The sequence below is a fragment of the Oncorhynchus kisutch genome, linkage group LG28 (assembly GCF_002021735.2).
Source record: "Oncorhynchus kisutch isolate 150728-3 linkage group LG28, Okis_V2, whole genome shotgun sequence".
Classification (NCBI taxonomy): Eukaryota; Metazoa; Chordata; class Actinopteri; order Salmoniformes; family Salmonidae; genus Oncorhynchus; species Oncorhynchus kisutch.
Genome location: NC_034201.2, coordinates 13,797,153 through 13,820,389, shown reverse-complemented (window position 1 = coordinate 13,820,389; position 23,237 = coordinate 13,797,153). Strand labels below are relative to the sequence as shown.

Sequence of the window (23,237 nt, the reverse complement as noted above, 5' to 3'; positions counted from 1 at the left end):
TGAAGAGTGAAATGCTTACTGTACTTACGGGTCCATCCCAACAACGCAGAGAGAAAGAAAATAGATAAATAATGGAAAAGTAAAATCCCCTAATAATAAAAGTAATAATAAATAAATAATAATAATAGTAGTAATAATTAATAAATACACAATGAGTAACAATAACTTAGTTATATACACGGGTCACCAGTCAAACATCATATCTGTTTGGGCTTGTTGCGGTCAATTTGCAGTCTACAAATGATTTGCAATTACGTTCCAGCCCCCTAACCATCCACTCAAGACGAAATAGGCCCGTAGTTGATGCTCCCTGCCCTATCTCCTCCTCTATAGAGCAGAAGACAGAAGGAACAGCTAGCTACTGTAGCTGAGGAGGAAAGGTGAGTTTCCTCATGAACTACAATGAAGCAATATATTAATGCCACAACACTGGAACACTTCAACCATTACAAACGTTGGTCCAGCAAATACTAGCGGTCACACCTCTGTAAACACGCACACGTCTACCCAGCAGCAGCACACGAGCCACGTTTCTGCGTTCCATACAGCTACTGTATGGTGAGGGAATGATAAACGACCTCGGCCTATATTACTTTGTCATCGCGTCTTATAGTGTCTATAGTTTATGAGGGTGACTTACTTGGATCCTGAGAGAGATGTTCACACGTACCATTTAACTTTCAAAGACTTTCAGACCGATTATACCGACGGTGTTGGAGTGCACTGGAGCAGTCAGAACATTTTGTCTAACAAAATAAATAATCCCCAGCACAGACACAGCTCATGGAGTGCCGAGGCAATCTGCTGCAGAGTTGAGAGAGCATCAGGAGTATGGAGATGTCCAGCCTCAGTAGTTTTCAGGTTATATACATGTAATACCATAAACCTGGCATGGTCATGATTTACATAGTCATGATGGACATGGTCGTGCCTCCCGCTCATCAATTTTATGCTGGTCTCTGATCTAGAGTTAGTAGAGACCCGGCCAGGACACACAGCTGGGTCTTTGTCTGGAACTCTGTGTCGGTGTAACATCCCAATCTGATCTAGAATCGGGTCTTAAAACATGACAGTTTTAAGCCTGTGGGATCCTGTTGAATCAAAGAGCCAAGTGCAAAGGGTGTGTTTTTTTTTTTACTATCCTTAAAAAGGCTATTTTAGACTTAGGGGTTATGCTTAGTGCTACATTTAGGGTTAGGTTAAGGGTTAGTGTAAGGGTAAGATTTAGGGTTAGGGTAATATATAATTTTGAATGGGAATCAATTGTTTGGTCCCCACAAGGATAGTACACCAAATGTGTGTGTGTGTGTGTATTTGTGTCTACTGGACACCGCCCTCCTAACAAGATGCCAGTGTGGTTCCCCTGGGACCTGGGGCGTTGATATTAATTAGGCTAGGCCACCTACAGTAGGCCCCCTGTCATTAACACCCAAGTAAACAGCTTTAATTTGTTGTGCATTAATAGTGGTCCTCTCCGTACACCAAAGAGGAACAAACTTAGACAAGGGGAACAAACTGAGGTATGCTAAGATGAAAGAGAGTAGCTTAAAGTGTCAGGTCATCAACGCAACTCAGAGCTCAGATTAATCCCCTAGCTGAGAGGTGTATATTTCTACGGGACAGGAGCAGTGCGTGTGTGTGCACGCTAGTGTGTAGCAGGCATACTACACACTCATCACTGTCGCCACTGCTTAAACCATGTTTTACGGTACACAATTACACCTTTACTGCCATTCAATACAAGGCGAAACAGTTCTCTCAATAATGTGAGAGTAATACATTGGTTGTACTTGGCATAGTCAGGCTCCGAGCACTCAGTGAGTTATACAGCAATTCTGCTATACGACCTGCCACTGATTGAGGAAGTCATAAACAATGTATGAGTCAAAATGGAGGCCCAGTGTGGGGAGGGATTGTGTTGTATTAATGAGTGAGTGTAGCTGCTGAGCCATGCGCTGGGAGAAGAGGCTATAGAGGACTGGAGAACCATTAGTGCTGTCCAGAGGACAGAGGAGAGGAGAGGAAAGAAAAAAGGAGAGGAGGCTGGAGGAGGGCACTTGCTGATTTCGGAACCCTGGTGGGTGTTTGGCCTCAAGAAGAAAGAAGAAGAGACTCTTCAGTCTCATAACATCAACATATTGCTCTCCTCTCCTCTTCTCCTGTAGGTCTGGAGCCAGAGGCAGAGCAGAGGAGGTTCTGTTCCAGTCTGGTAGCTCAATAGAGCAGGGGTTCTCAAATGTTTTAGGGCCTGTGGACCCCTTTTGTGTTAGCAAATTCATCAGGTGAACAGAAGGATTTGAGTTCCTGTATGTTTCTTTCATCACACCATGTCACGTTGGCCATAAGGCATACGCCCCCGCCCCTCTTCTTACCAGAAAGATGTTCGTTTCTGTCCGCGCGATGCGTGGAGAAACCCGCTGGCTGCACCGCTTCGGATTGCGTCTCTCCAGTGAGCCACGTTTCCGTGAAGCAGAGAACGTTACAGTCTCTGATGTCCCTCTGGAATGCTACCCTTGCTCGGATTTCATCAACCTTGTTGTCAAGAGACTGGACATTGGCAAGAAGAATGCTAGGGAGTGGTGCACGATGTGCCCGTCTCCGGAGTCTGACCAGAAGACCGCTTCGTTTCCCTCTTTTTCTGAGTCGTTTTTTTGGGTCGCTGCATGGGAACCATCCCGTGGCACTGGTTGTAAGGCAGAACACAGGATCCGCATCGCGAAAAACATATTCTTGGTCGTACTGGTGGTGAGTTGACGCTGATCTTATATTCAGTAGTTCTTCTCGGCTGTATGTGATGAAACCTAAGATGACCTGGGGTACTAGTGTAAGAAATAACACGTAAAAAAAACAAAAAACTGCATAGTTTCCTAGGAACGCGAAGCGAGGCGGCCATCTCTGTCGGCGCCGGAAGGCTTGTACAGAATTTTCACAACACTGGAAGTTTGCGCTCAGCAGACCTGACATTTTGTCAGCGATTACATTTTTTTGAGGGGAACATTGCTAGACACAATTCAGATGGTGAATAGGCAAGACAAAATATTTAAGTGCCTTTGAATGGGATACAGTAAGTGTCAAGAACTGCAACGCTGCTGGGTTTTTAATGCTCAACAGTTTCCCGTGTGTATCAAGAATGATCAACCACCCCAAAGGACATCCAGACAACTTGACACAACTGTAGGAAGCATTGGAGTCAACATAGGCCAGCAGCCTTGTAGAGTTCATGACCCGATGAATTGAGGCAAAAGGGGTCTGCAACTCAATATTAGGAAGGTGTTCTTAATGTCAAAAATCAAATCAAATCAAATTTTATTTGTCACATACACATGGTTAGCAGATGTTAGTGCGAGTGTAGCGAAATGCTTGTGCTTCTAGTTCCGACAATGCAGTAATACCCACAAGTAATCTAGCTAACAATTCCAAAACTACTACCATATAGACACAAGTGTAAGGGGATAAAGAATATGTACATAAAGATATATGAATGAGTGATGGTACAGAGCGGCATAGGCAAGATACAGTAGATGGTATTGAGTGCAGTATATACATATGAGATGAGTATGTAAACAAAGTGGCATAGTTAAAGTGGCTAGTGATACATGTATTACATAAGGATGCAGTAGATGATATAGAGTACAGTATATACGTATACATATGAGATGAATAATGTAGGGTATGTAAACATTATATTAGGTAGCATTGTTTAAAGTGGCTAGTGATATATTTTACATCATTTCCCATCAATTCCCATTATTAAAGTGGCTGGAGTTGAGTCCAGCATTTAACACCAAAGCGCGAGACCCTGGGTCTCGACCCCGCCCTGTGCAACTGGGTACTGGACTTCCTGACGGGCCGCCCCCAGGTGGTGAGGGTAGGCAACAACATCTCCTCCCCGCTGATCCTCAACACTGGGGCCCCACAAGGGTGCGTTCTGAGCCCTCTCCTGTACTCCCTGTTCACCCACGACTGCGTGGCCACGCACGCCTCCAACTCAATCATCAAGTTTGCGGACGACACAACAGTGGTAGGCTTGATTACCAACAACGACGAGACGGCCTACAGGGAGGAGGTGAGGGCCCTCGGAGTGTGGTGTCAGGAAAATAACCTCACACTCAACGTCAACAAAACTAAGGAGATGATTGTGGACTTCAGGAAACAGCAGAGGGAACACCCCCCCATCCACATCGATGGAACAGTAGTGGAGAGGGTAGCAAGTTTTAAGTTCCTCGGCATACACATCACAGACAAACTGAATTGGTCCACTCACACAGACAGCATCGTGAGGAAGGCGCAGCAGCGCCTCTTCAACCTCAGGAGGCTGAAGAAATTCGGCTTGTCACCAAAAGCACTCACAAACTTCTACAGATGCACAATCGAGAGCATCCTGGCGGGCTGTATCACCGCCTGGTATGGCAACTGCACCGCCCTCAACCGTAAGGCTCTCCAGAGGGTAGTGAGGTCTGCACAACGCATCACCGGGGGCAAACTACCTGCCCTCCAGGACACCTACACCACCCGATGCTACAGGAAGGCCATAAAGATCATCAAGGACATCAACCACCCGAGCCACTGCCTGTTCACCCCGCTGTCATCCAGAAGGCGAGGTCAGTACAGGTGCATCAAAGCTGGGACCGAGAGACTGAAAAACAGCTTCTATCTCAAGGCCATCAGACTGTTAAACAGCCACCACTAACATTGAGTGGCTACTGCCAACACACTGTCAATGCCACTGACTCTACTCCAGCCACTTTAATCATGGGAATTGATGGGAAATGATGTAAATATATCACTAGCCACTTTAAACAATGCTAACTTATATAATGTTACTTACCCTACATTATTCATCTCATATGCATACGTAGATACTGTACTCTATATCATCGACTGCATCCTTATGTAATACATGTATCACTAGCCACTTTAACTATGCCACTTGGTTTACATACTCATCTCATATGTATATACTGTACTCGATATCATCTACTGTATCTTGCCTATGCTGCTCTGTACCATCACTCATTCATATATCCTTATGTACATATTCTTTATCCCCTTACATTGTGTATAAGACAGTAGTTTTTTGGGGAATTGTTAGTTAGATTACTTGTTCGTTATTACTGCATTGTCGGAACTAGAAGCACAAGCATTTCGCTACACTCGCATTAACATCTGCTAACCATGTGTATGTGACAAATACATTTGATTTGATTTGATTTGTTAGTTTTAACAGTGGTAGGCTAGTGTGGCTATTTGAACATAATGTAGGCCTACCATAAAAACCAATGGCGAAAATGCATTCCATAACATTTGGAAATAGCTGTTCTATCATTCAGCCTACAGTAGCAGCCAATGATAAGTGTTCAATGTAGGCCTACATTCAATGAGACTTTTGAAAAAACATGCAGGGCTTGACATTAACCTGTTTAACCACTTGTCCTTCAGACAAGGAGGTGACTGAACATGTTGTTGTGTTCTTTGATGCAAGAAACCACTTTACAAAATAAAATGCATCATTATTCCCATACCATTATTACAGAGAATCAGACAAGTTATGCTACCCTCTGACTATTGGCTACTTAGCTTAGTCAAACCTGTTTCAAAATACATCACTGCCCCTTTAAAACAAAAAATAGCTCTTTACCTGACTCGCTGTTCAAAGATGCCTAGAAATGCATACGTTTTGTGCTCTTGTAGGAAGCAATCACTACCCCATTGCTGACTACAAATTATCTGGGCTAATAACTCACTAACTAGCAAAGGATAAGAACAAATGTACAAATGTGCACACTACATGTAGCTCTCGCTTTGACCTCAAAACAAGTGTATCTACTCACGACCACTCATGCTGTAAACACAGTCCAGTTCAAAGTGAATGGCACAGATCCATGGAAATGGTCTATTTGCATATAGGCCTACTGCAGCTCTGATTGGTTATGGTGCACCGATCTGTGTAGAGTACAGGGAAAACTCTAGAAAGTTCAATCTCGTGCTTCTCTGCACGCACTGATATTTCTTCTGCGAGGCAGTCCTGCGTGCAGCTTAGAGGGAACATTGGTCTCAAGGCTTAAAAATCCTGCTTTAACCTGCCTCCAGCTACACTGATTGAAGTGGATTTAATAAGTGACCAATAGGTTTCACCTGGAATCACCTAGTCAGTTTATCTCATGGACAGAGCATAATATTTTGTATACTCAGTGTATATTGAGATCTGGTCACGTATCCCCTGCAGTACCTAGACCCCACTTTGAGAACCCATGCAATATAGGACACTGGGCTGACAGCAACACTGTCTCCTCTGTCTGCCTCTGTCACAGCAGCTCATCTTAACCATAGCAGACGCTGGGGCATCAAGCTCCACAGTGGGCTGCTGCGTTCTGGCTGCACTGCTGATCTGTCTATAGCTCACACTGAGGATTAAGACTTTGGGGCTTCATTTTTCCCACCAGCTCAGGGCTGGGCCATCCATACGGCCAGCATGTCACTGAGCATTAGCCAGGTACAGAGATGCCGTGGCTCCCCTCCCAACCCACCCACACACACACTGGGCTGGAGATGCCTTATCCATTAGACCCTGTGTGGCTCCGCATAGACACACAGCCTGCAGAGCCCTGCTAGGACAGCCAACAGCACACTGCACTGGGCTCTGACTGCAGCATGTGTTTACAGAGACAGGAGGGACACAGTTAGAGCAGTGGAGCTGATCTGGGACCAGGCTGCAGGGCCTGCTCTTGGTCTACATATAACTACACAGAGTAGTGGAGCTGATTTGGGACCAGCCTGCAGGGCTTCACAGAGATACATAAGTTGTGACACCGCACTGCAGACTGACGTCAGACCTGCAGTTTCACCAGAGTTAACGATGACAGAACCATGGCCGGAGAGAAGTGCTGTGTGAGTGTGCAGATGATGCCGCTCGTCATGCCCTATTTTAAGGCCTGTGACTCGTGGAATGCCACTGCCTCCACACGTCCATTGGGTTAATGAGCAGCCTTTCCAATTAGAGACAATCTGTGAGTCAGTGTGGTGTCAGGCAGTCTGCTAACAGACAACCCCCCCTCTCCCCCTCTTTACAGACCCCCAATCTTTCTCTCTCTCTTTATTCACCTGGATCAGAGTTCAGAGTTCATAACCACTCTCATCTCATCCCCATACCCACACAGAGAGTTGCCCCCCCCACACACAATCTACACTAAGTAAACCAAATGCTGTAAATAGCTGGCTGGAACGGACGGCTGAGTAGATGGCCATGGCGAGGTGTCTACCCATCAGTACCATTAGACTGGATGTGCATTTAACCCCCTCCATCCTCCACCATCTCTTTCCACATCACACGTCAGGATGTCAAGTCCACGCAGCGCCTGCTTTTAATGAGAACACTGGCCTAGGGTCAGGATGTGTGTGTGTGTGTGTGTGTGTGGGAGGGGGGGGGGGGATTTGATTGTACATACATTATACATGGCTATGTTTGATATATAACTTAAATGTGTGTTTGTGTATGTGGTGTGTGTGTGTGTGTATACCAAGGTAATTTGTGTGTGTGTTGCGTGCCTATGTTTGCATGAAGAAGGGGTGAAGGCGACTGGTCTATTTTCACAGCATCTTTAAGCATGTGTGTGTGTGTATATGTCTACGTACACATCAATACACACCAGGGATTCAAACAGCAGCCATCGCTGAAATGAAAGCCGGAAGAATCTTCATCTCTGAAATGGGGGAGACATCTATGCAGGAGAACACAATAACTGTTGCCAGCTTGGCATTCCCAAACACTTCTTCCAGATGGCTTATCTCCATAATGACATCGCAGCACTTCGGCGTGCCCGAATAAAACAGAGAAAGTGAAGAAGACGAGGCGGATGTTATTTCCTCTCACATCACCTTTGATGATGAGGGTCAGGTTGGAGGAGGTGATGCCATGGCAGCTAGGGTGGGGAAGACTCTCACACCTGACCCCTTGACCCCTGGTCAAGATTGGTCCTCTGTCTCTCCGGTCTAGCCCATGTCTTTATTGAGGGTTTCAGGAGGGTTTCTGGCGATCTGTATTCCCTGCTGGATTGGAGCAAGTTTATAGTAACACAGAGAGAGATGCTCACTCCTGATTTTCAAACGTCTGTTTCTGTCCCATAGAAATGAGGGAGTGCTCTGGGCTGCTGAGTGACTGGCTGTGTTGGTAGAGGTGGTGGAAGGAGAGAGGGGGACGTGGGTTGGAGAATACGCAGGGGACGGACGGTACAGTAGCATACTGTGGTCTCCAGTACTCTTATCTGCCACAGAACAGAGCTGGCACGACTGATATTTGTGAAAACAGCAGGATGTGTTGACAAGGCCAGGAAAAACACTGTAAAAAAAAGTACTCTGCCACAAAACTGCTCCACACACACCACCTCAGTGATAGTGTAGATGTGTGTGAAAAAACAGATCATCTGTCCACCAACAGATGTACTATAAGTGAAGAATTAGCTCCTTACATTACAGTAGGTCCTCTATGCCAGCAAACCGTTCTAAATTCATTTCTGATCATATTAAAGTTATCACAGTGCCTAAAGTAAAACTTCACAATCACAATAGAGGTCAATACCAGTGTACAGCACAAAGCCACCTGCACCAAGCCAGTCCATCCAATCAAATACTGACACAAAACGTCAATAAAAAACTCAATGACTTGCGCAATACTAATGACACCATAAAACCACTCATGTATCCAAAGACAACATAGATATTAGGCAAATGAGTGCCAGTGGCCTATATGCAGCCATATGCAACACTCTCCAAGCTCCACTCTATCCCCTTCCTCTCTGTCTTACAGTGGGTGCTTCAAAACAAAATGAGCTCCACTCCCCTGGCCAAAATCCATTTTTAACCTCCCAAGCAACCGAGATTACTGCAAATCCCTGGAAGCTACAAGGACCGAGAAAATGTGTTTTCACCTTGCATGTTCTACATCAAGGTCATGGACTATGAGAGACGGGCTGCCTGGAAGAGGAATACGCTGTGTGGTGGTAGCGGGGAGGCAGGAGTAGAAGATCGTTTTACAGGGAAAGCCAGGAGGGATTAGCTAGGAGTGAAAAGTTAACTTTCCACCATCGCCCTGCCTGACGCTTCACCTCTCACTGCCGCAGCGCCCTCTTCCTCCTGTCTGATCAGAAGGAGGAAGGAAACATTGCACCTGCTCTTTTACCAGCCACCCCATCTCCCCATCTCTTCATCTCCCCATCTCTTCATCTCCCCATCTCTTCATCTCCCCATCTCTTCCTCTCCCCATCTCTTCATCTCCCCATCTCTTTATCTCTTCCTCTGCCCATCTCTTCATCTCCCCATCTCTTCATCTCCCCATCTGTCCCTCTTCATCTGCCCATCTCTTCATCTGCCCATCTCTTCATCTACCCATCTCTTCAACTGCCCATCTCTTCAACTGCCCATCTCTTCATCTCCCCATCTGCCCATCTCTTCATCTCCCCATCTCTTCATCTGCCCATCTCTTCATCTCCCCATCTGCCCATCTCTTCATCTCCAATCTGCCCATCTCTTCATCTCCCCATCTGCCCATCTCTTCATCTCCCCATCTCTTTATCTCTTCATCTCCCCATCTCTTTATCTCTTCCTCTGCCCATCTCTTCATCTCCCCATCACTTCATCTCGCCATCTGCCCCTGTTCATCTGCCCATCTCTTCAACTGCCCATCTCTTCATCTACCCATCTCTTCAACTGCCCATCTCTTCATCTCCCCATCTCTTCAACTGCCCATCTCTTCATCTGCCCATCTCTTCATCTCCCCATCTGCCCATCTCTTCATCTGCCCATCACTTCATCTCCCCATCACTTCATCTCCCCATCTCTTCATCTCCCGATCTCTTCATCTCCCCATCTCTTCATCTCCCCATCACTTCATCTCCCCATCTCTTCATCTCCCCATCTCTTCATCTGCCCATCTCTTCATCTCCCCATCTCTTCATCTCCCCATCTCTTCATCTCCCCATCACTTCATCTCCCCATCACTTCATCTCCCCATCTCCCGATCTCTTCATCTCCCCATCACTTCATCTCCCCATCACTTCATCTCCCCATCTCTTCATCTCCCCATCTCTTCATCTCCCCATCTCTTCATCTCCCCATCACTTCATCTCCCCATCACTTCATCTCCCCATCTCTTCATCTCCCGATCTCTTCATCTCCCCATCTCTTCATCTCCCCATCACTTCATCTCCCCATCTCTTCATCTGCCCATCTCTTCATCACTTCATCTCCCCATTACTTCATCTCCCCATCTCTTCATCTCCCCATCACTCCATCTCCCCATCACTTCATCTCCCCATCTCTTCATCTCCCCATCTCTTCGTCTCCCCATCTCTTCATCTCCCCATCTCTTCATCTCCCCATCACTTCATCTCCCCATCACTTCATCTCCCCATCTCTTCATCTCCCCATCACTTCATCTCCCCATCTCTTCAAGTCCCCATCTCTTCATCTCCCCATCACTTCATCTCCCCATCTCTTCAAGTCCCCATCTCCACATCTCTTCATCTCCCCATATCTTTATCTCCCCATCTCTTCATCTCCCCATCCCTACATCTCCCATGCCTCCACTGAGTCAATCTACTGACCAGAGACCTGCACTGTAACATCAGTGTATCATCATATCTGAGGCTGGCTGGGTGGGGGCCATGGTTTCTATCCCAGCCCCACAGACACCAGGAGACAGGTTTCCACATGGGCCTGTGCTTTCATACCTATCCAGTCTACAATAATGACACTGGCAGGAGGCCTAGTGGAAGTGTAGTAGTCCTCTAAATAGGGGTGGTTTAGAGGGAGGAGAGAGAGAAAACAGAGGGAGGCAGGGGGGTGGGGGCTGTGCTTTGGCAAAGTGGGTGGGGTTATATCCTTCCTGTTTGGCCCTGTCCGGGGGTGTCCTCAGATGGGGCCACAGTGTCTCCTGACCCCTCCTGTCTCAGCCTCCAGTATTTATGCTGCAGTAGTTTATGTGTCGGGGGGGTAGGGTCAGTTTGTTATATCTGGAGTACTTCTCCTGTCCTATTCAGTGTCCTGTGTAAATCTAAGTGTGCGTTCTCTAATTCTCTCATTCTCTCTTTCTTTCTCTCTCTCGGAGGACCTGAGTCCTAGGACCATGCCCCAGGACTACCTGACATGATGACTCCTTGCTGTCCCCAGTCCACCTGGCCGTGCTGCTGCTCCAGTTTCAACTGTTCTACCTTATTATTATTCGACCATGCTGGTCATTTATGAACATTTGAACATCTTGGCCATGTTCTGTTATAATCTCCACCCGGCACAGCCAGAAGAGGACTGGCCACCCCACATATGCTCTCTCTAATTCTCTCTTTCTTTCTCTCTCTCGGAGGACCTGAGCCCTAGGACCATGCCCCAGGACTACCTGACATGATGACTCCTTGCTGTCCCCAGTCCATCTGACCATGCTGCTGCTCCAGTTTCAACTGTTCTGTTATAATCTACACCCGGCACAGCCAGAAGAGGACTGGCCACCCCACATAGCCTGGTTCCTCTCTAGGTTTCTTCCTAGGGTTTGGCCTTTCTAGGGAGTTTTTCCTAGCCACCGTGCTTCTACACCTGCATTGCTTGCTGTTTGGGGTTTTAGGCTGGGTTTCTGTACAGCACTTTGAGATATCAGCTGATGTACGAAGGGCTATATAAATACATTTGATTTGATTTGATGTGGGAGGCAGGAGGGAGAAGAGAGTGGAGGCTGGCATATATGACGGAGATAGCCTTTGGTGGGAGACAGGGAGGGGGACGTGGTAGGGGGGATGTAAGAAGGTGAATTTGCCCCTCTGGTTAAGGTGCTGTGTGTGTATAATGAAGGGATAGTCGGTCGGGTTTACCCCAGGAGCGGGCATTGACATCAGGCCGTGTATGTATGAGGGGGAATAATCACAGGCTGCTGATATTTCAATCCCCTTCTCAGGGCTTAGTCACATCACTGGCTTCTCTAGCGCCTGACAATTCACCCCACTCTCATCGCTCCATCCACAGACAACACCCCATTATTTATTTATTCAAGCATTTATTCATCTATTTCAATGCACTTACAGTGTACAGCATGAAATTCTCCAGCATGGGCCCGTTGATTTGAATATAAACTGCCGTCCGCGTCTCCGTGCGGATGGGAAGGCAACATGATCAATACTTGGCCTAGGGATAGAGCATTTAACATGGAGTTTGATTTATACTTCAAAAGTTCCAATTACCCTGTCAAAGGCCTGGAGACTGGTGGCCGTTTTAACAGCTGAACAACTGCACAGCTTTATGATGCCCTTTAAATAAAGTTTAACACGACCAACCTCCTGCATTAAAACATCTATAGGCCCTAAGTGTGTCATAAACAACATACAGTATGTGCTTCATCATGTCACATCTAGGGCCAGAAGATTCTGTATTATGTGGTAAAAGGTCAAATCTCCCAATAAAATGTCCCATTGAAGAGATTTGGAATATAAAAGCAAATGAAACTAATGCAAATAAAGCCAAACATTACCTCTACCATACATAGAGTTGTATTGGTTCTATATGCAGACAGATGTAAAGGTATAGGTTAGCAGGAAATCATCCCTGCAGATTTCCATCGGGCCCTTCTCATGTCTGAACATCTTTCATGTTGGTAGGACCCTTCTACAAAGAAGAGATGAGTAATCTATTGTTTCCTGGCCTTCCTCTATCCTCCTCCTCTTTCTCCCTCCCAGTCCTCCTGTCCTCCTACAGCTCTCAGCCCAGGCACCTCTGACAAATTATTATGTCTGACCCCAGGGTGGTAACACCTGTGTCCCCCCCACCCCTGTCCACCCCTGTCCCTATTTCAAAAACCTATTACATAGATCTGAGCTGCTGTCAGACATTTCCCATTCTGCCTTATCAGTGTCGGGACTGATGTCTGGCACGGCAAACAGACTCTGTGTAAAGTACTTAAATAAAGCATGAAATCAACAGGATGCCTGCCTGAGGCGTGCTGTATCACAGCACCACATCTCCCTGGCCAGAGGGCCCCACCCGCAACCCCGCTCTGCCTCCCACTGCAGGTACAGCTGCTCACCTTCACACAACATCCATTTGGGCTCATCAACCGGGACCCACCCGGCTCCAAGTCAACGCTTGTAACTCATTTTAGTTGTTGATGCACATGGATATAAAAATACTTCCAATCTGACTCTGTGTGACTGTGTGTACGTCTGCCATTTTTCTGCCTCCCGACAGATGGATTTGCATACATTGGGAGTGAGGCTGAGGGCTTGAAAATCCCTCCTCCATTTTAGCCGTTTGGTCATGGTGGCGTTCATACACGGGCTAAAAAGAGTAAGCTATTTACACCACATACTGCAGCTTTCAACAGGCTGTTTCAGAAATCCAGACACGTAACACACTTATCACTCACTCCACAGCTTATCTGGTGTGTTTGTTTGTGTGTGTGTGTGTGTGTGTGTGTGTGTGTGTGTGTGTGTGTGTGTGTGTGTGTGTGTGTGTGTGTGTGTGTGTGTGTGTGTGTGTGTGTGTGTGTGTGTGTGTGTGTGTGTGTGTGTGTGTGTGTGTGTGTGTGTGTGTGATGGAGGGAGGGAGGGAGGTGAGCTAAACAGGGCTGTAAGACAGACATGTGAAGAGCAGAGAACTTACCAGGGAACTGATAGCTGTAGCTCGGGGCGAATCCAGTGTATCCACGGCCGTACGTCGCCACAATGTTCGGGTAACCTTGAGAAAGAAAAGGTACAAAACACATTATAGAACTTAATTCGGCATGGAGTAAAAAAACACATACTTTTATTTAGGAATGCAGTGAAGTAACAGTAAAAGTAATCAAAAATATGAATAGTAAAGTAAAGTACAAATACCACAAAAAAACTAATTAAGTAGTACTTTCAACATTTTTTACTTAAGTACTTTACACCACGGAGGCATTGTCAATGCTTTCTGCCTCTGCAAGAGGGATATAGACATGCAAATATCTGGACTACACAGGGAATACGTTTGTATAAAACTTTGCATAATGCTTTCACGAGTTATCCTCTGGGTCCAAATGTTTTGTATTTTCCATACCCCAAAATAAAGTATATCAAATCAATCAACCAATCAACTGAGGAAGGCCACGCATCAAGAGCTGTCATGATGGCTTAGCATGAATAAATAGCCTGTACCTTCCCTGTTCCACCAGCCTGATGGTGACTGATGAGGCTCTAGGAGAAAATAACTGTGAACCATATCAATATCCAAATTGGCTTGGATGATACACTGTAAGTATATCTATCATGTGCTGCAGCGCAATCTAATATGCAAACTAAAATCATAATAATATATATGTAAATAAAAACTCGGCTTTAAAATGAGTGTGTGTGTCATTTCAAAATTAATTTGCCATCTGTTGTGGTTTTCGTAGCTACCAGTGCTGACGCAGAATGTTGACGACGTGGCTCAGTTATTCTGGGTCTGTTTATTCCTTTGCATTTGTCATGGTTGGTACATTTCTTAAAGTGTGGAAATTAGTAATAGGGCTGACCCCGTTTAGTAGACTGGTCGATTATTTGGTGGATAAGCTGTTGGCCGACCGAGATTTTATTTGTGGCGAAGTGGCAAATATATACAGTACCAGTCAAAAGTTTGGCCACACCGACTCATTCAAGCGTTATTCTTTTGTTGACTATTTTCTACATTGCAGAATAATAGTGAAGACATCAAAACTATGAAATAACACATGTGATCATGTAGTAACCCAAAAAGTTTAAAATCAAAATGTATTTTATATTTGAGATTCTTCAAAGTAGCCACCCTTTGCCTTGATGACAGCTTTGCGCACTCTTGGCACATACATTTTTTTTTATTTCACCTATATTTAACCAGGTAAGCTAGTTGAGAACAAGTTCACATTTACAACTGCGACCTGGCCAAGATAAAGCAAAGCAGTGCAACACAAACAACAACACAGAGTTACACATGGAATAAACAAGCGTACAGTCAATAACACAATAGAACAAAAGAAAGTCTATATACAGTGTGTGCAAATGGCGTGAGGAGGTAAGGCAATAAATAGGCCATAGTAGCGAAGTAATTACAATTTAGCAGATTAACACTGAGTGATAAATAAGCAGATGATGATGTGCAAGTAGAGATACTGGTGTGCAAAAGAGCAGAAAAGTAAATAAAAACAATATGGGGATGAGGTAGGTAGATTGGGTGGGCTATTTATAGATGGACTATGTACAGCTGCAGCGATCGGTTAGCTGCTCAGATAGCTGATGTTTAAAGTTAGTGAGGGAAATATAAGTCTCCAGGTTCAGCGATTTTTGCAATTCGTTCCAGTCACTGGCAGCAGAGAAGTGGAAGGAAAGGCGGCCAAAGGAGGAGATGGCTTTGGGGATGACCAGTGAGATATACCTGCTGGAGCTTAAACTTTCTCTCATTTACATTCTATCAACCAGCTTCATGAATGCATTTCAATTTCTTCCTTCCTAATTTCTTTCCTTTTTAATGCGTATGAGCCAATCAGTTGTGTTGTGACAAGGTAGGGGTGGTATACAGAAGATAGCTCTACTTGGTAAAAGACCAAGTCCATATTATGGCAAGAACAGCTCAAAAAAGTAATGAGAAACGACAGTCCATCATTACTTTAAGACATAAAGGTCAGTCAATCTGGTAAACTTAAAGAATTTAGAACGTTTCTTCAAGTACAGTCGCAAAAACCATCAAGCGCTATCATGAAACCGGCTCTCATGAAAGGAAGACCCAGAGTTACCTCTGCAGAGGATAAGTTCATTAGAGTTAACTGCACCTCAGAAATTGCAGCCCAAATAATTGCTTCACAGAGTTCCAGTAACAGACAACATTAACTGTTCAGAGGAGACTGAATGAATCGGCAGGGTAGCCTAGTGGTTACAGCGTTGGACTAGTAACCGGAAGGTTGCGAGTTCAAACCCCCAAGCTGACAAGGTACAAATCTGTCGTTCTGCCCCTGAACAGGCAGTTAACCCACTGTTCCTAGGCCGTCATTGAAAATAAGAATTTGTTCTTAACTGACTTGCCTGGTTAAATAAAGGTAAAAAAAAAATAAAAAAAGATAACAGGCCTTCATGGTCGAACTGCTGCAAAGAAACCACTACTAAAGGACAGCAATCAGAAGAAGAGACTTGCTTGGCCCAAAAAACATGAGCAATTGACATTAGACTGGTTGAAATCTGTCCTTTGGTCTGATGAGTCCAAATTTGAGATTTTTGGTTCCATCCGCTGTGTCTTTGTGAGACGCAGACTAGGTGAACGGATGATCTCGGCATGTGTGGTTCCCACCGTGAAGCATGGAGGAGGAGGTGTGATGGTGTGGGGATGCTTTGCTGTTGACTCTGTCTGTGATTTATTTAGAATTCAAGGCACACTTAACCAGCATGGCTAACACAGCATTCTGCAGCAATACGCCATCCCATCTGGTTTGCGCTTAGTGGGACTATTATTGTTTTTTTCAACAGGACAATGACCCAAAACACACCTCCAGGCTGTGTAGGGGCTATTTGGCCAAGAAGGAGAGTGATGGAGTGCTGCATCAGATGACCTGGCCTCCACAATCACCCGACCTCAACCCAAATGAGATGGTTTGTGGATGAGTTGGGCCGCAGAGTGAAGGAAAAACAGCCAACAAGTGCTCTGCATATCAACTCCTTCAAGACTGTTGGAAAATAATTCCTCATGAAGCTGGTTGAGAGAATGCCAAGAGTATGCAAAGCTATCAAGGCAAAGGGTGGTTACTTTGACGAATCTCAAATATGAAATATATTTTGATTTATTTAACCCTTTTTTGGTTACTACATGATTCCATATGTGTTATTTAATAGTTTTGATGTCTTCAGTATTATTCTACAATGTAGAAAATAGTAAAAAAGTAAGAAAAACCCTTGAATGAGTAGGTCTGTCCAAAGTTTTCACTGGTATTGTATATAAAACGATTTATGGCACATGAGACAACTGTCTGATTCACACCTGTCTCAGTGGACTAATTCACTGAAGAGGCCGCAGGGATGGCCCACCAGTATCACCAGTAGTATCCTACATTTACTGTTAATTCCCATAATTTCTAATGTACATGGTTATGGTAATTTAGGTTAATGCATTCAATATATTATTATTACAGTCTTACCATTGTCATTGTAGGAGTGGACATGTTGTTTGCAGAGCACACAACCTAGGCTTCACTTGTGAGAAAAAGTTTTGGGTTTATTTCATTCCACTTATGAGTTGTCAATTAATTCATTGACAGGAGCGCCCCAAACAAAAGACAATCTTGAGTAAGGACACGCACCTGATTACGCATAGAATTCGACTTAGGCTTCTTGGCCTGCACGCAAAGGTTTCTATCCATGAGTCTGGGTACCAGGCCATTAGGACCTGATGGTAGCTAGCAAGTTGGGTAGTACCAAAGCATGTGTAGAGTATATAAAAAGGAGATTACTGTGACTCAGCGGTCACATGTAGGCCTATAAATATGTAACGATGTGTGTTGAGAGTCGGGAAGCAAGTTCAGGGAGTGAGTGTTTTAATAAATAACACAGGGGAAAGTAGGCCAGATCTCAGTATACTGTATAGAGATGCACACACACACACACACACACACACGTACATATTACCTCAAGTAACCGGTGCCCCTGCACATTGACTCTGTACAGGTACCCCCTATATACAGCCTCGCTATTGTTATTTTACTGCTGCTCTATAATTATTTGTTACTTTTATTTCTTATTCTTATTTTTTTTTGTAAACTGCACTGTTGGTTAGTGGCTTGTAAGTAAGCGTTTCACTGTAAGGCCTACACCTGTTGTATTCGGCATATGTGACAAATACAATTTGATTTGAACACAAACACACACAGTATCAATCCCAGCCAGATGGAGGATGGATAAGAGTGTGTGTGTGTGTGTGTGTGTGTGTGTGTGTGTGTGTGTGTGTGTGTGTGTGTGTGTGTGTGTGTGTGTGTGTGTGTGTGTGTGTGTGTGTGTGTGTGTGTGTGTGTGTGTGTGTGTGTGTGTGTGTGTGTGTGTGTGTGTGTGTGTGTGAGTAAAGCTGAAGCAGACCCGTCGGGCCAACAAGACAAAGTTTATTTATTGTTCCTCTGCTGTCAAGACGCTCATTACAACCACCAGTCCACAAGTTAATTATCTGGACAGCTTTCAAACAGCAGCAGCTGTGGGAACATATTGAGAAAGTGTGTGTTTGGGATGTGTGTGAGAGCTGAGTGTGTGTCTCTGTTTGTGCGTGTGTGTGTTTATGTGCATGTGTGTGTATCCCTCTATATATTGAGAAATTTGAGTGTGTGAACAGTGTGTGAACAGGTGAGTAAGTGAGTGAGTTTGATCGAAGGACAGATCAAGGAAGATCAGTTTGATCATCGCAAACATACTGTTCCTTTTAAAGCGAGACTATTTCAAAGCTTTTATCTGTTGTCATAAAAAGTTGTTATCATCTCCAGCCAAAGCTTTGTCTAAATTAGCCAGTAAAAAGGGATTCCCTCAAGCCAGAAGCAAATCACTAGAATCCACTCGGATATCTTTGTTTTATAGAGAACACACACCATGATAGCCTTGTGTTAAGGTTATCACAGAGTACTAACTTGATAAATACTTCGCTGTTCCCCTGTGAAAGTCTCCTTTATGTCAAATAGCTTTGCTCTCTCTAGTGAGTTTATGCTGCAACTAACTTTCTACAGGATATAGGATATAGTATAGTCACCGGACACTTTAAATCGGCTTCCCCCAGCTAAGCCTTGTCAATTCTCAGCATCACCCCAGACCAGACCAGACCAGGGGTGTTGTGACAGAGACAGAGGACAGCTCAGAGGCCAGCTCTCTACTTCCAGGGCAAAGAAACATGTATGTCTGGGTAATAAATATCCAATCAGCCTTTTGCTGCCCATGACAAAGCTCAATTTAATCCTGAACAAGTGAGAAGATGCTTCTGACTGAGGGGCGATGAGGGGAGACCTGACCTGCAGGCACGAAATATGAGAGGCTAGACCAGCTTAGGGACTGATGAGAAAACAAATCACTGAACACAAAGAGAAGTGTCAGAGGTGGATCATTGTGAATTTGACAATGATGTGATATCATGGGAAGTGATGGCATCATTATCTCTACGATGACAATGATAATACACACATTGCTTTAGAATTTGGCCCGTCAATGTAGAAAAATACCATCACCTAAACTGTGATTGAACAAACCACATGGAGTTTGGTGGGAATATTTCAGCCTGTGTGTCAGGGCAGGCGTTATGGGCAGGCCTGCCCTACCGTACCTCCTTGCCCGTCCAAATGAAATATTTAAATAATGATCATTTACAGGGGTGGAAAAAGTACTCAATTGTCACACTTGAGTAAAAGTAAAGATACCTTAACAGAAAATGACAAGTAAAAGTGAAAGTCACCCAGTAAAATACTATTTGAGTAAAAGTCTAAAAGTATTTGGTTTTAAATATACTTAAGTAGTAAGTAAATGTAATTGCTAAAATGTACTTAAGTATCAAAAGTAAAAGTATAAGTAATTTCAAATTCCTTATATTAAGCAAACCAGACGGGACAATTTATTATAATTTTTTTTAAATTTACAGATAGCCAGGGGCATGCTCCAACACTCAGACATAATTTACAAATGAAGCATTTGTGTTTAGTGAGTCCACCAGATCAGAGGCAGTAGGGATGACCAGGGATGTTCTCTTGATAAGTGTGTGAATTGGACCATTTTCCTGTCAAAATGTAACAAGTTATTTTGGGTGTCAGAGAAAATGTTTGGAGTAAGAAGTACATTCCTTTGGGAATGTAGTGAAGGAAAGGCAAATGTTACCCAAAATATAAATAGTAAAGTAAAGTACAGATACCCCCCATAAATACCTAAGTAGTATTTTAAAGTATTTTTGCTTAAGTACTTTACACCACTGACAATTTATTTGACCAAGACGCGAGCCGACGGAAAGATGCATCAATCTCAGATAAAGTATTTGAGCGAGCGAAAGAGCGCCCCTCTGTCTCAGTAAGTGTAGCCCATGTATCTGATTCTGTCTGGACTAAAATAGTATGGCAATGTCTTTCTCTTTTCTTGTAAGACAGAGGGGCGTTGTTTCGCTCGCTAAAAGGCTAATTTGGACGAACGTGCAAGGGAACCTACTTTATAAGTGATTTGTTTGACAATCACATGATTGCCCCTGCTTCTCACGAACGTAGTTCTCCCGATAGTTGAAGGTGTCATGCCAAGTTGATAATAACCCTGATAATTGCCTCCAAATTTCACCTAAAAAATACCTAAACTAATTTCACAAATTTCATGTAGTAACCAAAAAAGTGTTAAACAAATCAAAATATATGTTATATTTGAGATTCTTCAAAGTAGCCACCCTTTGCCTTGATGACGGCTTTGCACACGCTTGGCATTCTCTCAACCATCTTTGTTAAAAGTACATTTGTGGAATTTATTTCCTTCTTAAGGCATCAGTCCATGGTTGCAACACTTACTACCTAGTTCCAACCTGCCTCTGGAAGCAACATCAGCGCAAGAACTGTTCGTTGGGAGTTTCATGAAATGGGTTTCAATGGACGAGCAGCCGCACAGAAGCCTAAGATCACTATGCGCAATGCCAAGTGTCAGCTGGAGTGGTGTAAAGCTTGCCACCATTGGACTATGGAGCAGTGGAAACGTGTTCTCTATAGTGATGAATCACGCTTCACCATCTGGCAGTCCGGCAGACACTGGAGAACACTGCCAGAATGCATAATGCCAACTGTAAAGTTTGTTGGAGGAGGAATTATGGTCTGGTGCTGTTTTTCATGGTTCGGGCTAGGGCCCTTAGTTCCAGTGAAGGGAAATCTTAACCCTACAGTCTACAATGACATTCTACATGATTCTGTGCTTCCAACTTTGTGCAACAGTTTGGGTAAGGCCCTTTCCTGTTTCAGCATGACGATGCTCCCGTGCATAAAGCCAGGTCCATACTGAAATTTTTCCCATTACAGAGCGAGTGCGCATATAAAGTGTCTATGTTGAGCGTAAAAGTGATCATAGGTCCTGTGCTAGATTTAGAGTTATTTGTCAACTTTAGTTGTGAATGATACAAACCTTTAGAATGTCTTAGGAATCAACACATATATGGGCTGCATGATGTGACTATTGACTATTTGAGAAAGTAGCAACAAAAAACCTTGCGCTCTGTTCCTTACCTCAGGCTTCACAGCTGTTCTCTCATCAAGTGATCATATTTTCACCAATCAGACTATTCTCAAATGAATCTAATCTTTACTAATATGTCAAATTAGTTCTGTTTTAGAATGGCCCATTATCAAAGGGGCAGGGGGGGGGGGGGGGAATACAAGCCATCTGTATGCATTCGAATAGAGAATGGAGGCCACGCTTTCCGCCGGTCTACTTTTTAAGCTACTTGGGTTTTAGCATGTGCTTCATATGAGTAGCTGATGAATAAATAGAAGAACACTTAATTCACTCCAAGCATCAACCACTGTTTGAGGAGCATGATCTCGCTGGCCGACAGGTGATATTCCATCCTCACTCTGTATGCCATGGGCTCTCCAACCTTGTTCCTGCAGCTACCCAGGGCTTAATTTGGGAAACCAAGTGAAATCTGTTCAGGAACATCAATAGTAATGTGTTTTCGCAATTAAACATATTTCCCTAAACTGTTGACAGCCATCTGTGCGCTCGAGAAAGGAATAAAGGAGAGAGGGGATGGAAACGCATGTTGGTGATATTCTGTAGAGCTGAAGGGAATGTGTCACCCTATTAATTATGGAAACATAAACAATGTCCTATTACTAGGCTATTCAAATACAAATGCACTAATTGTAGGCTAACTGTAAGCCGCCCTGCACAATCAATGAACCTACAGCATCGCCTAGGGCTGTACGTTCTCTTCCAGACTCATGGATAGACATTTTGGAGTGTAGCTCAAGGTAACCAGTCCATCCAATCTGCATAATAATACGGTCCACACTCAAAAGTGATTTACTTTAATTTGTTTAATTTTGGAGTGCAGGCTAGACCAATTATGTACCAAAGACATCTTAAATCAGTTTTGTTTTATGTTTTTCTACCATGCGTAATGTAATATGCGTTAGGCTATGCATTGTATAATGGCACAATCATCATTTTAATTCAGGATTTTTGTGGTGTCTCTAAAGAGGGACAATAGAGCCCGGAGTACCAGGCCATTAGGACCTGATGGTAGTTAGCAAGTTGGGTAATACCAAAGCATGTCCAGAGTGCATGAAAGGAGATTACCATGTCACATGGAATTTTACTGCAGTCATGACTCATGACTGCCCATGTGGCGGTAATATTGTCACCAATATTGTCACCTAGTTGCACCTGTGTAAGATCATGCTGTTTCATCAGCTTCTTGATATGCCACACCTATCAGGTGGATGGATTATCTTGGTAAAGGAGAAATATTCACAGGGATGTAAGCAAATCTGTGCACAAAATGTGAGAGCAATAAGCTTTTTGTGCATATCGGAAATGTTCTGGGATCTTTTATTTCACCTCATGAAACATGCAGCACTTTACATGTTGCGTTTATATTTTTGTTCAGTATAGTCATTATAATGCCATTATTGCTTTTGTGATCATTTTGTACTGACCTTTTGTACTGACAACAACAAAATGATTATTTGTGCATACTGTTAAAAAGAATGGTGCACGTCCACACATAGGAGGTCCCGTGAAAAAACTGGCCCCCCTATGGAAATCAAATGCCCATCCAACTGATTCCTTCTGGCACCGGCCTTGCTGTGTCTGTGTCTGTGTGAGTGTATTTGTGTGTGTGTTTGCCCTGGGCCTCCTGCTGCAGTTCACTAGGTAGTATGTGCTGACTGTCCCAGCAGAGAGTTAAATGAGGCACATCTACATGGCAGGGAGTGGGGGGGTCAGGGGCTGGTATTTAAAGGGCATGGCGTGAATACTGTTCTGTGGCGCTCTGTTGACACATGGGCCGCTGCCTCAGGACATGGAGGGAGGGCTACAGCACATCAGGGGCATACAGAGCAACCGCAGTCACTTGCCCATAGAGGGAAAAAATAAAAACTTTCCTCACACATACTCTCTCACACACCCACTCATCTCCACAGTCTGACACACATTCATAGACGTTTAAAGTAACTGTCCATTGAAAATATCACTTTTAAAAGTTAATATTCTGTTAACTCATACCCAAATAATGTTCTTGAGTTTACATTGTATTGGTGGCATAAA

At 44.2% G+C, this 23,237-nt stretch overlaps 1 protein-coding gene across 17 annotated transcripts in view; it reads right to left on the bottom strand.

The window, feature by feature from the left end:
- The window catches only part of LOC109872858 (RNA-binding protein Musashi homolog 2-like), a 327,630-nt gene that overhangs the window by 36,976 nt on the left and 267,417 nt on the right, over positions 1-23,237 (bottom strand). For all 17 annotated transcript variants that reach the window (XM_031808196.1, XM_031808182.1, XM_031808181.1 and 14 more), the window contains exon 10: positions 13,633-13,707. In XM_031808196.1, the coding sequence (XP_031664056.1) occupies positions 13,633-13,707 (75 nt within the window). The remainder of the gene's footprint in view (positions 1-13,632; positions 13,708-23,237) is intronic.